At 36.0% G+C, this 15,455-nt stretch overlaps 1 protein-coding gene across 5 annotated transcripts in view; it reads right to left on the bottom strand.

Annotated features, from left to right (window-relative positions):
* The window catches only part of CACNA2D1 (calcium voltage-gated channel auxiliary subunit alpha2delta 1), a 437,667-nt gene that overhangs the window by 108,151 nt on the left and 314,061 nt on the right, over window positions 1-15,455 (bottom strand). For all 5 annotated transcript variants that reach the window (XM_086609980.1, XM_086609982.1, XM_086609983.1 and 2 more), the window contains exons 8-9: window positions 1,652-1,721; window positions 757-807 (exon numbers count right to left, since the gene is read on the bottom strand). In XM_086609980.1, coding sequence (XP_086466106.1) covers window positions 757-807; window positions 1,652-1,721 — 121 coding nt within the window. The remainder of the gene's footprint in view (window positions 1-756; window positions 808-1,651; window positions 1,722-15,455) is intronic.

Raw genomic sequence — 15,455 nt, 5'->3', positions numbered from 1 at the left:
TTTTATACTCCTACACACAGATTTACAGCTTTAGATTTGCAAATACCCAAATGATAGATTGTTTGATTCAAGGCAAAACCTAAGTTGAAGTGCAGAAATAACAAACGTTGACAAAACTCACTGCTAATACGAAAGCACTTCACCACATTTAAATGCATTAAATGTAAATTCTCTTACTGAGAATTTTTTCAGCATAAAGCAATCTGTTTGACACATCATGTTCAATGCTTCCTTCAGTCCCTCAACATTAGCTAAACAAAGGAAGCCTGCCAAGGCAAAGTGAAAGGTTTTATTAGTTTCTTTGCTCACCTTCTGTAAAAGTTTTGTAGTAACTGAACTTGGCAATTTTAAAATATGTACGGTAAAACATCTGAAGTCTGCATAAATTCTCATCTTTCAGGCTCATGAAATCATGTTTAAATCTAATGATTCTACTCATTTTTTTAGGTTTGTGTTTTACAACAAATCTTGGCATTCAAATGAGAAATTTTCCACTGATTACTTCAGTAATTAAGAAGCTGAAGGCAGAATAATATTAAAGTGATTAAAAAGCACTTCCTTGTGCCTTGTTTAAATAACTTTAAGAGGTTTTCTTAAACTTTTCCTGTGTATTTATTTCGTTCATATCAAGACTTTTGATCCTTGCATATAAGGACATCTTAATCTTCTCTCTCTTTTTCAGCATATAGAGATTTGTTCAATATATTTAATTACTTTTATCCCTATAATGTCAACATCCAGATGTTCAACACTTACGCATCAACTAAAATAAGCATATCTTTGGGAGATGCAGCTCCTTGGATATACCTGAAATAAAAAAAGGGTATGAATGACACAAACTTACAAACACATTTGTTGTGTGTGATGGAAAACGCTCTACGATCTCTAAACTAAAAGTAGCTGAACCAACAAGATCCTCCTGTCGTAGCTAGCAGAAAACCATCTGCCATCATATTCTCTCTTGCTGTGTCTTCTAAGCAAAACAAAGTTCAAACCACATTAGGAAAGCCTGAAAGTCAGATACACTGATTAAAATTCACCGTTTTCAGACACTGATAACTGAAAAACGTGAATACTATTTCAGAGCTAAAGATCTTGATGACAGAAGAATTATTACATCAACTCAGTTTAATAAATATACTTTGTCCTTTGAAAGAGTATATTCAACTAGTAGAAATCCAAATATCAGTACGCATTATGCCTTGAGAGGCTTAAAGAAAACATAATCAGAAACAATTTCACTGTTCTCTGTCTTTTACCAGTCTAGTGATTTTTTGGTAGTCTAAACCACTGAGACATATTTGTAAATACTTGAAAAAGTCTGGAAGAATAGTTCAATCGAATAATCTGAATTACATTTGATTTTGCACAAAATCAAAGTTTTTAATTGCCGTGTACCTATTTGATAGTTACCATCCTATGAAAAGGTTCACGTAATGCAACAGTCCAATGCACTATAGTGAATAGTGCTTAAAAAATAGTATGATGTGAAAATTGTTTATTCAGAAGAATTAACTGATTTTATAGAAAAAAAACAGCAATATCTAAAAATAAGGACTATTAGCTACAAAGAATCAGAAAAACATTGTCTTTATAGTCATATCTAGAAACTAAGTGACATATATGCATCAGTCCTTTAAAGAAAGCTTACCATGGCCTTCTGCGAACATCATACAGATCTATTTTGTTTGGAGTTCGACTCTTATCTACCCATGGGGAAGCTAAAAAGCAAAAAAAAATTTATAAAATAAACTGAAAACTTTATCTTAATATTTTAAATACAACAGTACAACAAATCAATATCAGAGACTTTGCACTATAGAAATACAAACATTTTGTATGGATAAAAAATGTCTGTATTTGTGTAATCTGTGCTTGAAATACCTATATACTGCCATGTATATGGACATATAACAGAATGCAATAAAACTATTATATAAAGACTTTAAAGGGCCAGATTGTGTTGAAGAAACAGTTACTGACTGCAATTGAGCACTGACTTCAATGGAACCAGAATTTCAACCAAAATACTTTAGAATATGAAATAACTTTTTTTGAACAAGAAAGTACTTCATTTTAAAAACAGTTAATTAAGTTAATTAATGTTGTATACAATAATACTGTGCTGATCTAAAGCTCAGTTATGCACCTAAAAAATTATTCACTGACTCAAGACAGCTTTACGTAAAAATGCAAATTAGAAAAGTAACGTGAAAGTATTGTATTTTCTGAAAATAAAATGAGATGGAAATATTCATGTCTCTCTAAAGAAAATGTTAAGATTAATAACCTTTTGCAAGCATTTAATCTAAGCTTTACCCTAATTTTAAGCAGGAGTAGGCATCTTTTCCTTACTGAAAAACAAAATGTGCCTTTCAAAACCATTTGACAGCTTAATGAACACAAATAAAAATGTGAAAAGTTACATAAAATGAAATAACGTTCTGCAATTCGCTCTCTCACTATATGCCAACAGCATTGGGAGAGCTATTTCCTGACATTAATCATTTTTCTGTCTCGGAAATAAAGAAAGATATAGGCAGCTCCAGGATTCTTCCTGAAAAAGCATTTATCTAAGACAAATGGGAAGAATTATGATATCTGATATCTCTATCCATGAATACAAAAGAAGCCATGAGCTTAGAGTACCTGTCTATTTTTGATTTTACTAAATGAACCCTTTCCTAAGTGACCATAACCTGTGTGGCACATCAGTTACCAGAACATGTAAACAAAGCAGAACCCACAGGACGTTTATCAGTACACATTTATCCACCACAGAAAACACAGGATATTGTTGCACACCAGACGAACCTCAAACTCTACACCAGTATTGCCTATGGTCTCAGACTAGACCACCTCACAGGTCCATCGTGATCTGAAGGGATAAAGGTCTTTGAAATTTCCAGAATTGAGCAAATAGGTTTTTTGAGACTAGTATTTGTTAAATTTGCAACTTAAGTATCATTACTTAGGCATACATAGGTTAAATTCACCAATATTTTATGAGCCCAAAGCCATGGTTAGCACATGTTCAATCATGGACTTTTTGTGTTTGTCCAGACTAACCCATCCATTAGAATTCCATCTGAAAATCCATTCTTGAAATAAATTCCCTGAGACTTGAAAAATCTGCGTCCAATGTAAATAGGTAAAAATAGCAAACATAAATCAAAGTACTGACCATCACTGCTATATCTTTGCCCAAACTTTCAGTCTTTCCACTAACATCCAATAAAAGACCATGCCTTATCAAATCTACCACTCTTAATCAAACCATATCTTGGACAGTCTTCACAAACAGAGAATTATCTGAATGTATGCATTTAGATTTATTTCAAAACAGCTAAAAAATGTAATTTACACTGCTGGTGTGACAATAACTCTTAGCATTTTCTGCTAAGAGGTGAATTAAAACTTTTTACTTTTTTTAATGGTATTTTTTACATGTAAAAGGTAAGTCCAACTCCTTAACTGCATTCTCCAAAGCAAATGGATGGTGATTCAAAGATAATTCAAACATAGCAGCTGAAGAAGAGTCCTTCTAACATCATCATATTCTCCTCTGATAGTGAATACTGACTTTTAAAATTATTTTTTTCTAAAGGCTCACAAAATAACAGATTAGCTCCTTAACTAACATAAATTATCCACTGAAAACCATCACATGAACATTTAGCTACAATTTGAGATACTGACAGTTTATTAAGAGCAGCCCTGAAGAGAAGGATCTGAGGGTGCTGGTTGATGAGAAGCTCAACATGAGCCGACAATGTGCGCTTGCAGCCCAGAAAGCCAACCGTATCAAAAGAAGCATGGCAGCACAGTACTGCGTTCAGCTCTGAGGCCCCCCACATCAGAAAGACATGGAGCTGTTGGAGCAAGTCCAGAGGAGGGCAACGAAGATAATTCGAGGGCTGGAGCACCCCTCCTATGAAGACACGCTGAGATAGTTGGGGCAGTTCAGCCGGGAGAAGAGAAGGTTCCAGGAGACTTTCTAGCAGCATTCCAGTACCTAAAGGAGGCCTACAGGAAAGCTGGAGAGGGACTTCTTCCAAGGGCATGTAGTGATAGGACAAGGGACAATGGCTTTAAACTGAAAGGGGAGATTTCGATTAGATCTAAGGAAGAAATTTTTTACAATGACGGTAGTGAGACACTGGAACAGGTTGCCCAGAGAAGTTGTGGATGCTCCATCCCTGGAGGTGTTCAAGGCCAGGTTGCATATGGCTTTGAGCAACCTGATGTAGTGGAAGGTGTCCCTGGCTGTGACAGGGGGGTTGGAACTAGATGACCTTTAAAGATCCCTTCCAATCCAAAACATTCTATGATTCTATGATACTATCTGATACCATAACTTTCAAAAAGATGATAGTGTAACTTGCTTCATCAATCTAACTTTTTTTAATTCTGAACTAAAATTCACAGAAATAGGGTTAAGATTACTTTTCATTTGTGTAACAGGAGACAATATGAGAAATAATCCATCTACATTTTTGTGCAAAATCTGAGAGCTACAAATGTATGTTAACGTTCTACCACCTGACAAGTAAACACATAATGTCCTTGAGGTCAACACGAGTTGCCTAGACAGAACACACTTCAGAATTGTGTCGTTTAGATCAAATATAGTGTGGGAAATGTTTCAGAAACGTGAAGTGGAAAAATTAATACTAACTTACATTTATGAGAAAACCGTGAATAATAAAATTTGAAATTACTGACACTTTCCTGAATATTTCCAAAAGTACCAAAAGGATTTGTATAACAAAAGCTGTGGGTATTTTTTTAAACTGGAATAAAAACCAGAAGAATGCGCGTTTTTTTGCCTTTTTTTTTTTTTTTTTCCTTTCTTTCTCTTTATGGAGAGAATGATCAAAACTTCTGGTTGAAAGAGAGTAAAATAAATGATCTGAAGACAAATCTTTCCAAATCACTCTTCAGAGGAGATCCTTCTGCTAAAAATGGAGCAACTAAGCCTTCCACTCAGTTCTACCATAGTTTTTCAGTAATTTCCTGGATTGCAACAAAGTTCACATTGTCCCTTTCTGGCTACATCTATATTAGTAAGTTAAAAATCACAATGGAAGGGAAGAAATTCACCAGAACTAGAATATGAACTATAATGGTCCTGTTATACTCTCAGCCCACAAAAGAAACTCTGAATAAACAACTCAGCATACTACTTACCACCTTTCTGTTCCTTTTGGAGATTACTGTGATTGATAAGATAGTTTTTCATTTTGGGAGACAGACTAAGCAGTGAACACAACACCTAAATTATGCTCCTCTTTCACCAGATGGGCCCTTTCAGTACGCACCGTCCTGGAAAGATTGTCAGCATCTTCAGAGAGATTTGAAGAAGGTCTTTAAAAACATTATTTCTTATCATGCTTTTAAAACAGAATTTTCTGTGCCACATGCCAGTGTCTTCTACCTAATTAATATATTACCTTCTGTTGAGACAAACATAATAAGCATCTACGTGCTTAAGTTTCCATGCAAGGAATTTTGTCTGGATTTACACTGTGACTGCAAAATTTTTCATCAGATACTAATGGGTGCAGGATCACACAAACACTAATTAAGAAGTATAATATTTACTGGGAAAACTAGTTCTATTGATTTTTATGATGTTTTCTACAACAGTAAACATCATTTGATAGGAAGTCTCTGCACGGCTAAACATAAATAAGGACTCAGCATTTAGTATCTCAAATTGCATTCACACCAAAGAAGTGCTGAATTCCCTCTTCAATCTCAAGAATTAATATGACTAAATCACGCATTCATCCTAAGATCTCTCTGGATTAATACTTTTAATTTTAGATGGCTTTGAATGGTCTCAAATCTATTCACTGGTTTTGGTAATGTTCTGAGTATTTAACGATATTATCGGAATTGCTATTGCTAGGAAACTTAAATTCCCTTAGGACAGTTGATCTCCAATGATGCAATTACCCTGATTTCATGTTTTAAAAAAATAATTTTTTAAGGATGATAAATACTCTCTATGCAAAAATAAGTAATCATGCACTTATACAGGAAATAATTAGAATGGGTGGAGACCAGTGAGGAAGACATGCATTGCCTTGGTCCATATACAGAGCAGGATATAAAGTTATGTGGGGAAACTGGTGTCCGTCTTACTGAGTAAAGCCATTATATGGTTAAGATGAAGGTAAAAATGAAATACACAAGAAAGATGATTACATATTTTGGTAAAAATCTGAAATTAAAGATGAAGGATTTTGAGATTTACAGTTTTATTTATATAATCTATTGTTTAAAACATCCATTTTAATCAGATGGCTGAGAAGCTGGCTCACCGAACGTCTTGAAGACATCAGCCTCACCGTCTTTCATTGTTGCATACTAATACCTTTGAACTATGTCAACACCACACAGTCCTCTGCTGCATACATTAGGCTTTAGTCATGTTCTCCTTTGATGATTTTCTTGTTTGGCATATGGTTAGATTCGATATTTATAAATTATTCATTGGATTTGATATCCCTCCCACTTCTGCTGTTTGCATTATGGAGATACAGGCTGCACATATTTCAAGCAAGAGTAAAGCATGCTCTTCTGTTATTTCTGCACATGTGGGGTGGAAATCCTGTTTTGCTCATTACACACAAAATGAATCCATGCAATACAGAGGCTGTCACGAGGTAAAGCCTAAGCCCCTTCTCTCCTCAGGAAAGGGAGACCTTGGCTACATCTGTCCACTTTTAATTCACGAGATGATTCCAGAGGCATAAGTGAATATTATGAGGGAGATCTTCCTGAAAATCCTGTTGAACAAGACCTCAGTTGCATCTGCCCTGCTCTACTGGTTAGGTATGCATGTGCAAGGCACAGGGAGGCACAGATGAATTATTAACAGCTTTACGTCCCTGTAGCATATTTGGGGAAAGAGGCTAAAAGCTGATAGTAAGGCAGGTAACAAATGCCAATTATCAAATCCCAGACAGCATCATCTTATTCTGACTCAAACTTCATTGCCTTTCCATCTAAGAGGGTTATTAGGTAGTCAGCCTCAATAATAGCATTTACTGGCCAAACAAATATGTGTTGAAGTTGATTTTTACCTTGCTATCTCTCAAGAAAATATTCATGTGGATACTCAAAACATCCATAAACACAGACTACTCAGTTCCCTGTGCCAGATTAATGGAGTCTAGAGCCAAGTTTGAAGTGCAATGCACAGCTTGCATTTGGCCCTCAGATTAATTTCACATTTTCTCTCATCTTTTAGTGAATTTATGTGAACAAACCTGCGTTCCAGTATGTTATAGCCCACGCTAGTTAGAAAATGTGGTATTCCTCAGCTTACTACTCAGAAAGAAGTCGTATTTTGGTGTGGCAGCAGCACCTTTGCAGAATTACTTAGCTATTTTTCAGCAAAAGGTGAAAAGTGCCCAGACATGGTAGCAAAAAATAATAAATAGCCATAACTTTAAGACTCCCAAACATTAATAATCATAAAGTGTCTTCACCGCTATAGTTAGGATATCTAGATAGTAAGGACATCCTGGATTAATAACTGATTATTACTATCCCCCCAAGACAGAGATTGTTCCTGACTAACTCCATGCTACCACAGAAGATTTAAGACTGAATGCAGCCACTTCTTAACTATTTTACTCAGATAATGACTTAAAACTGCCAAGACCTCAAATTATCTTTGGGTAAAATCTAACATAGACAGCTCTGTGAAATGTCCTCTGTAACTTTTATAGCACCACCATCATATAGAAAAGAGAGGGTTATCATCTCACAGACTTTTTTCAGAACGTATTACCTATGTGGTTATGGGCAATTTTGGGCTGTTTCATCTCCAATCACCTCGGCAATGAATATTACATGGGAACAGTCCATACGCAAACAAATCCATTGCTTTATTAGTCCCAATACGCGAAAAGAAATGAAAGCAATTTGAACGTGTAACACATATTGAAGACTGCAACTTAAAATTAGCCTCTCAAATGGCTCTGTTCTCCCAGTTCAGAGGCAAGTATTGCTGCTTCCACATGTCTAAAATGAATTCCATCCTCAATAAATATGTTGCTCATGTTGGTTTCACCTGGACTAGCTACCATCTCCCCAAAGCGGGCTGGAGTATCTGAGCTTGAGGAGAAGACGTACAGAAGCAACAAGATGTTTTGTTGTTTCTTTTTGTTGGTATTGTTTTTATTTTTCTCCTATAAGAGCAAATTCTGAAGATTTTAACTTGTATCATAAAAACACAGAGATGGTATGAACTCCAGCACAAAGGTGTGGTGATCTCCTGGCTGCAATTTCAGTAACTTACTAGAAATAACACATTATCCTGTAACCGGGTGGATCTGCTTCCCCAACTACCACATTGAGCACGTCAGTTTGAAAAATGAGCCACAATTAAACATCTTGTAAGATTTTCCATATCATGAGTATTATTAGATCCGAATAATGTCAGCCCATATTCTTTCCTCCCAGATTTCGATTAAAAACAAAAAAGGAAGTGAACAAATAAGAGGCTTATTTTACTGAAAAAAGTAGAACTATCCATCTTACACAGTAATTGCACTAATTGACAATTTATAAGCTGTATTACTGGGAAAGTGTTTTGAGTTTTGTTTTGTTTCCTTTTTTTACTTTAAAGGCTCTTTTAAATGTTGAATTGTTAACAGGAACTGACAGCTATAAAATATAAAACCTTTTGCCAAAAAAAAGGTGAAGTTCTCAGTTTTTCAAGGTTTTTGATTCATTTTGTATGGATTTTTTAGGCTTTCTAGTCTCTTAGTGTCTGCTTCAGTAATGACTTTCTTTGGAGAGTTCAATATCACGGTCGCAAAACTATTGCTTGCCATTAATGGTTAACACAAGAGCAGCTGTGTGCAGCAAGCCTTCATTTGGAGAGATACCATTTTATTTTATTAGAAATTGATTTTTAAAGGTCTTCTATTATTAATTTGTATAAGCAGGGAATGCTCCAGTAGTTGAGTGAGACCTGCTTCACTGACATCTGGAGATTTTTAAGATTTTTGTGGGGTTTTTTTTAATATATTTTTTTTTAATGAAGGGGAAGAGATAATACTAGCTCTTCTCTATCCATATTTTTAATCCAAGAGTTTTAAGACATTAGAAAAAAAGAAAATTTTCTGGATAATCAGTGCTGCAGCACTCTCTTTTATTTATCTGTGAATTTCTCAATTTAACACCTCGTAAACTCTAATTACATAGGAATATCCTAGAATAATACTGGCATGAGCAATGTAAAGAGACTTTTCTCTACTTAAAATTTAAGTTCCCATCATATTATCTTTATTACATATATAAACAAAATAAAGCTAAATACAATGCAAATCTACAGTAAAAAAAAAAAAGAATACAACAGTTCTTATCGCTGTAGTCTTCAGCACTGATACTACAAAGATCTTGAGAAGATTAACACACCTGCTGATGTTTAAACAATGCTATGAATTTAAGTATGAGTTAATGAATATAATAGCACACTGAATCTTAAAAACACTTGGTGTTACACATATTCCTGGCTTGAATCCCTAACCTTCAGAGGATCACTGAAGAAGTAATTTTATCGCTCTATACCTGTTTCTTTTATCTGCAAAATGAGGATAGTGATATTTTTATTACTTTCAAACCAGAAGGTGTTTTAGGGATGCAAATTACGCTGTGTGTTATATGCCCTGCAGTATATACATGCCTTGTAGTACAGCATTAAATAATCTAAGGGTGTTTGACAACATGAAGCCTCCTAGAACAGGAGTGGAGAACCTTGCACTGTAGGACAAACAAAATAGTGCCCAGTGCTGTCCATTGGGAAAGGCCACTGGCATATGTTGTCCCTTCAGTCACACCCTGGGGCTAAAAGATTCTAACAAAACTCTGACTTGTTCTGTTCACTTGTAAAAATGTATCTTTAAAGCTGAGGGAGCAGATAAGCTTAAGAAACACCTGTATGCATGATTAGGACATGCTCAGGAATGCTTAAAGAATTAAGATTATGCAGGTTCTCAGTTCCAACACTGCAATCTTGTTCACTATCTGCTCATTAAACTAAGAAGGACTTTAACTTCACAGACACTTTGCAACTTGAATTCAATACTTCACAAGTAAACAGAGTCATATCTCCATAAATAACAGGACTGCAAACATCTCAAAATGATACTTATGGAAGTTCATCTGGAAGACTGGCAAAGAGTCAGGCTCCATAGGAAATACTATTTCTCTTCATAAGTACAAAGTTCCTAACATTCACCGAAGACGTTAATATCGCAGAACTTTTTACTGGCTTTCTTATAGTTAAGCCTGGGCACAGCCAAAACAAAGCCCTCCTCTACCCATTTCCTTTCTTCTCCCACTCTTTTTCTCTAACATGGATAAAGTCAAATGAAGATGACAAATATGTGTGTTTAGGTTAAATGATAAGAGAAAGGCCATAGAGCTATAGGTTGGAGACTGCTTTTTCCTCTATGAAAGAAAAAACAACAGCAGCAACAACAACAAGAAAAAAGAAAAAAATAATCAGAAATAAGTCACAGAGTTAAGCAGCACTTTGGAAGAGTGGAAGTTGCCAGACATATATCAGGAAAACAAGTTTTAAATTTAATTTCCCATAGGCCCTTGTTAAAACTCCAGATGGAAGTGGGAAGATTTGGAACATTTAGGGACAGGATAGTATTTCTTTTTCAGTTTTATTTTTGTTGTGAATTGCATCCATTTTTTGGATCTTGATCAGGTGTGGCATATTCCTACTTTCAGCGCCCTGCAGACTAAACACTGTCACACCAAGCCTAGGTTCAACATTACTTCATAAAACATGCTGAATCTATTCATGCACCATCGTGCTATTGTTATTGCTACGTAAAACCTACTAACTGGAATGTGAAACTATCCGTATCAGTTCTGTCCCTTATTACCTTTGGAAAATATTATTTAGTATACTTCCCTGAGAGAGCTGATTCGGTGTTGCTGAACGAACAGTTTTTTTCACTAAACATTCATCAAAATCAAGAGTGTGTTTTCATTTGAGTAATCCTTTGCAGCCAAACTTTCTTAAGTGTATTTATTGCTATAACCAGAAAACCTGCTATCTCACATTTAACTGCAAATAAATTTCTGCTGTTTTCAGTCCAAAACAAAACGCATCCTTTACCAAGGATCTTAGCCTTACCAAAAAAAAATAAAGAGAGAAGTGGTATCTGGCAAAAGGCACTTAATTACAAAGTGTTTTTAATTTTTTTTTAATTAGTAATTGCTACAGTGAAAATAATATGCTTCCTTTTGCAGTATTTTAATGAAACATTGATTAACAATTATAATTCTAATTACCTCTATAATTAAGAAAGATTTCAAGATTAAAAGAGGGACTGGTTGGTTTTTACCTATGCTTCCACCTAGCCTGCCAAAAACTTGAAATTAAATTCTTCTTTGAGATAGCTGCTTTCTGAAACCTAGTAGTAAAATTAGCTGGGTAGATGTCTCACAAAATGTAAGTAACTTAATACCTGTCAAACCATATTAAACTATTTTAATTAATTTATTCTTGTATAACAGATTTGTCCGCGTTCTGTGGCTAATTACAAATTAAATCTGCGGTCTGATCTATATTAAAGTATCTTTTTGTCTACATGGAGTCAATGAAGCTCTACATGTGCAAGCCGAGAGGAAATGAATTAAAGTGTTTTTTTTTTTTAAAAAAAAAGTTTAATTTTTTTAACTCCTGCCACCAAAGCAAAATGAGTTTGGAAACCCCAAAACCTGACCTACATTACAGATTCTAGATGGCCCTGCGTGAGCAGGAGGGTTGGTCCAGTTGACTTCCAGAGGTTCCTTCCAACCTCAATACTTCTGTGATTATTGTCACTTATTCATATCTTTTAAAAAGGCATCAGACATTGTGTATCAGACAGTCAATATCTAGTGAATGAGATACTTCCTTCCAGAATATTCATACATTTCAGGTGTCTATTTGGAGTATCTTATCCTCCGAGGACGACCATATTTCCTCTTTTCTTTTAAAGCATTCTAGAAATGAAAGTTTTGGATATTAAAATATTATGTCGTGATATTTGCAATTTTATGTCTTTGCAAGTTTCAATTGTATTTGAACAAATTGGTAATTTCAATGATCTTGCTAAAATGCTGTCAGATTACTGCTTTTAATTTGAATTGAAACCTATTGAAACCCTATGTTTGGACTAGAATTAGGCAAGTGTCATCTTAAAATGACATCTTAAAAGCTAATACCAGTTTCTAGAATTCAAAAAGATGTACATCTACTAGTGTTACTGAGAAGATGCATCAACATTTATAATAATTCATCCTCTCTTGCCATTCCACAGAGAATCCAAATTTTAAACTTGGTTGCTCACAGTTTTCCCAATAAAACCCTTCTGATTTTGTTTCCAGAAAATTTCAGGAAGGTTTGCTTAAAAAAAAAAAAAAAAATTACAATTCGGCTTTCTTTCATGGCAGTGGTGAAAACTGAGTCTTACTCTTGAGGTATACATAAACATTGGAAAACAGCTCCCTCGCAGGACAAAGGCTGGAAACTTCTACAAATATTTTTAAACTTGGTGGATTTTGTAAAGAAACTAGAATTTAAAACATGCATTCAAGACAACGAAGCCCTCAGACAGAAACAAAAAGGAGAGAAAGCAAGTTATTTATATGTGCAGTCCTATCTTGTCTTCTTCAGACAACTCAGCTAAAATTCTGCTTGAAACTGACCATTAAGCAAAAGAAATTATTTTCTCACACAAGTTATACGTGGGAAATGTTTTGAAAATCTGACTGTGATTTCCTGTTGAAAAGAACAAAAGAAGCTGTAATTAATTGCCCACAATTCCACCACATAAATTGAGACTCCCAGTTTTCTGAGATGACTCAAGATAGCTTCTGAGCATGCACTGGACAGTAGTGCAAGATAATGACCTCACAGACCACACACAAAACAGTATCGTGTCCAACAGGACACGATACATATTCATTACACGCCTTTATGTCTGGGTCTGGTTCTTCTGGTCAGGCTTGTCGATGCAAACAAAGTAACTGAAATTTTGATTCCAGTTGCATTCTGGCACATGGATATTTAAAACTGTTCATATTTTTATCCATTTTTTTTAATTCCTAGATTTCAATACAGCTGCAATTTAATTTTACTGAATTTGATCTCATACATCACATTGTGTGGAAATTAAGTTTAGCGACAAAAGCTTAAACAACAGAAATTCTTCCCCTATAGCTTCATGAGAATGTTTCATTTACCTGCATGTCTTTCACAAAGGATTCTGTCTGTACCGCTTACGAGGGCAAGTCTGTGAGCAAAAATGCCTCTGGTAATGAGGTACTTGTAACATGAGGCATTACAGTTGGCTGTGAAAAAACTCACTTAAAATATCTGAGCCGTTCGATTTCAATGACTTGACAATTCCACCAGTTCATTAACTTGTTCTAACAATTGTAACATATTTTAAAGATTGTTAAGAATTATTAAATGTCAAAATATTAAATGAAATACTCAGAAAATATTCAAATTTTAGGCAATCACATATTCTATATTAAACCTGTAACATTTCATGTTTTTGATGTGTGAGTGGTAGCTCTGTGTTAATGACAGGTGAAATGGCCAATTGTAACTTGAATACAAAATTTTCAAGTTCAAATTTTCAAATTCACACAGAATTCAAAGTTCTTGCAAGCCAACTTCATAACATGCAGTGTAATAGTTTTCAGATCATTTGCGAACAGCCACTGCATGGCCTGTACCTAGTTTTTGCACTGATGGATGAACACAGACAGAAAACATATGGAGTCTTCTTTCCATCCTCAATCAATAAGCCAACAAATGCAATTTGGTCTCTGAGCAGAAGGAAGTTGTCTGGTGCTACTTTGTTTCTGCAAACATTATTTCTCCTTTGAGCGAAACGGAAATCATTAAGGGAAAGCAGAAAAGATTATGGAATAAATTGCAGTCTCACACAAATATGCTTACTTCTTCAGATAAAATCAGTCTGATCCTTAAAAATGAAGGGTTCTACACGCAGCAGTAAGCTCTGCATCCCACTACGATTTTGCTGCCTATGTTCAAACCCACATTTACATGGTGCAGACATGTAACCTGGGCTTACTGATGTGGGCAGTGAGGAGGGACAAAAAGCTACAAGAAATCTCCTGGAAGCCTCTGTCTCTTGGCTTAGGAGCTTCATTTAAGCTCCACTGCTTACTCCTTGCCCAAGCTACTTTGCGGTGATGTCCGTGCACCGTGTTGTACTTTGCTGATCCTGACCCTGACTCAGGAACTTCCTGGCCTGACCTCGGAGCTGCCTTGTCAATATGGACTTGTCAGGCTGCCACATGAAGCTGACCCCAGCATAAGCATTGCGTGCACCAGAAGGTCTTAATATGTCAAACTTTTTTAACCTTGTCTTTTCCACACATTAGTATTTAATGTGAAGAAATAATAATAAATAAATAAACAAGCAAGTAATGCACTACTTCCTAAAACAAGCACTGAGTACATTGCTACTTCTTCTTACAAAGTAGAGTAAGACTGCAAGTAAATCAAAAAGCTTTCTCCATGTGTATGGGGACCTTTCCCCTGACTAATCTATCAGTTCTGCCCTCCATACCATCCCAGCAGTGTCGGTACTCTTGGAAACTCTACACGGAGTTTCTGCAACCACAACTAGACACCTTATGAATACAGCCACAGAGGATGTTGTTCCTGTTGCTCTGAATGACAGTATTAAGCTTTCTAACAGTGTTTTTTCCAAGCGTGATTTTTCCAAGTTTTCTTTTGGAAGTGGGAGAAAACACAGAGTGAAAAAGAAAAGTCTCCTGTGATGGAGACTGCTTACCCTCCCCATCAGCTATCTATACACACTTTTAAGTTTCCTCTGAGCCACGTGTGTTCCAGGCTGAAAGCAAAGTCTCTCAGTCTCTCCTCATATGACAGATGCTCCAAGTCCTTAACAATCTTTGTGACCTTTCGGTAAGTCCTGTCTCTCTTGTACTGGGGAGTCTGAAACTGGATCTTTCGCTCCAAATGTGTCTCACCAGTGCTGAGTAAGAGGAACAATCACCGCCCTCCACCTGCTAGAAATACTCTGCGTAATGCAGCCCCAGGCTGTCATTGTCCATGTCCAGCTTGTCCATCAGGACTGTGCTCAGTTTATGTGACAGGGTTTTGGTAGGGGAGAGGCTATGAAAATAGCCTCTGTAAGTGGCTGCAGACACCAAGGACAGCAAAGATGGAGAGGGAGGAGGTGTGCCGGAGCTGACATTCCCCTGCAGCCTGTGGTGAGACACCAGGCAGCCCTCATGCACCCCATGAGAGAAACTGCGGAGTAGAGATCCACCCGTGGCTCATGGAGAACTCCATGGCGGAGCAGAGATGCCTGAGCCTGAAGGAGGTTGTAGAGAATGGTCTCTGGGAGTGCCTGGAG

The sequence above is a fragment of the Tauraco erythrolophus genome, chromosome 4, assembly GCF_009769465.1.
Source record: "Tauraco erythrolophus isolate bTauEry1 chromosome 4, bTauEry1.pri, whole genome shotgun sequence".
Lineage (NCBI taxonomy): Eukaryota > Metazoa > Chordata > Aves > Musophagiformes > Musophagidae > Tauraco > Tauraco erythrolophus.
Note: the sequence above shows the minus strand (reverse complement) of the source record. Positions and strands in the feature narration are given on the sequence as shown.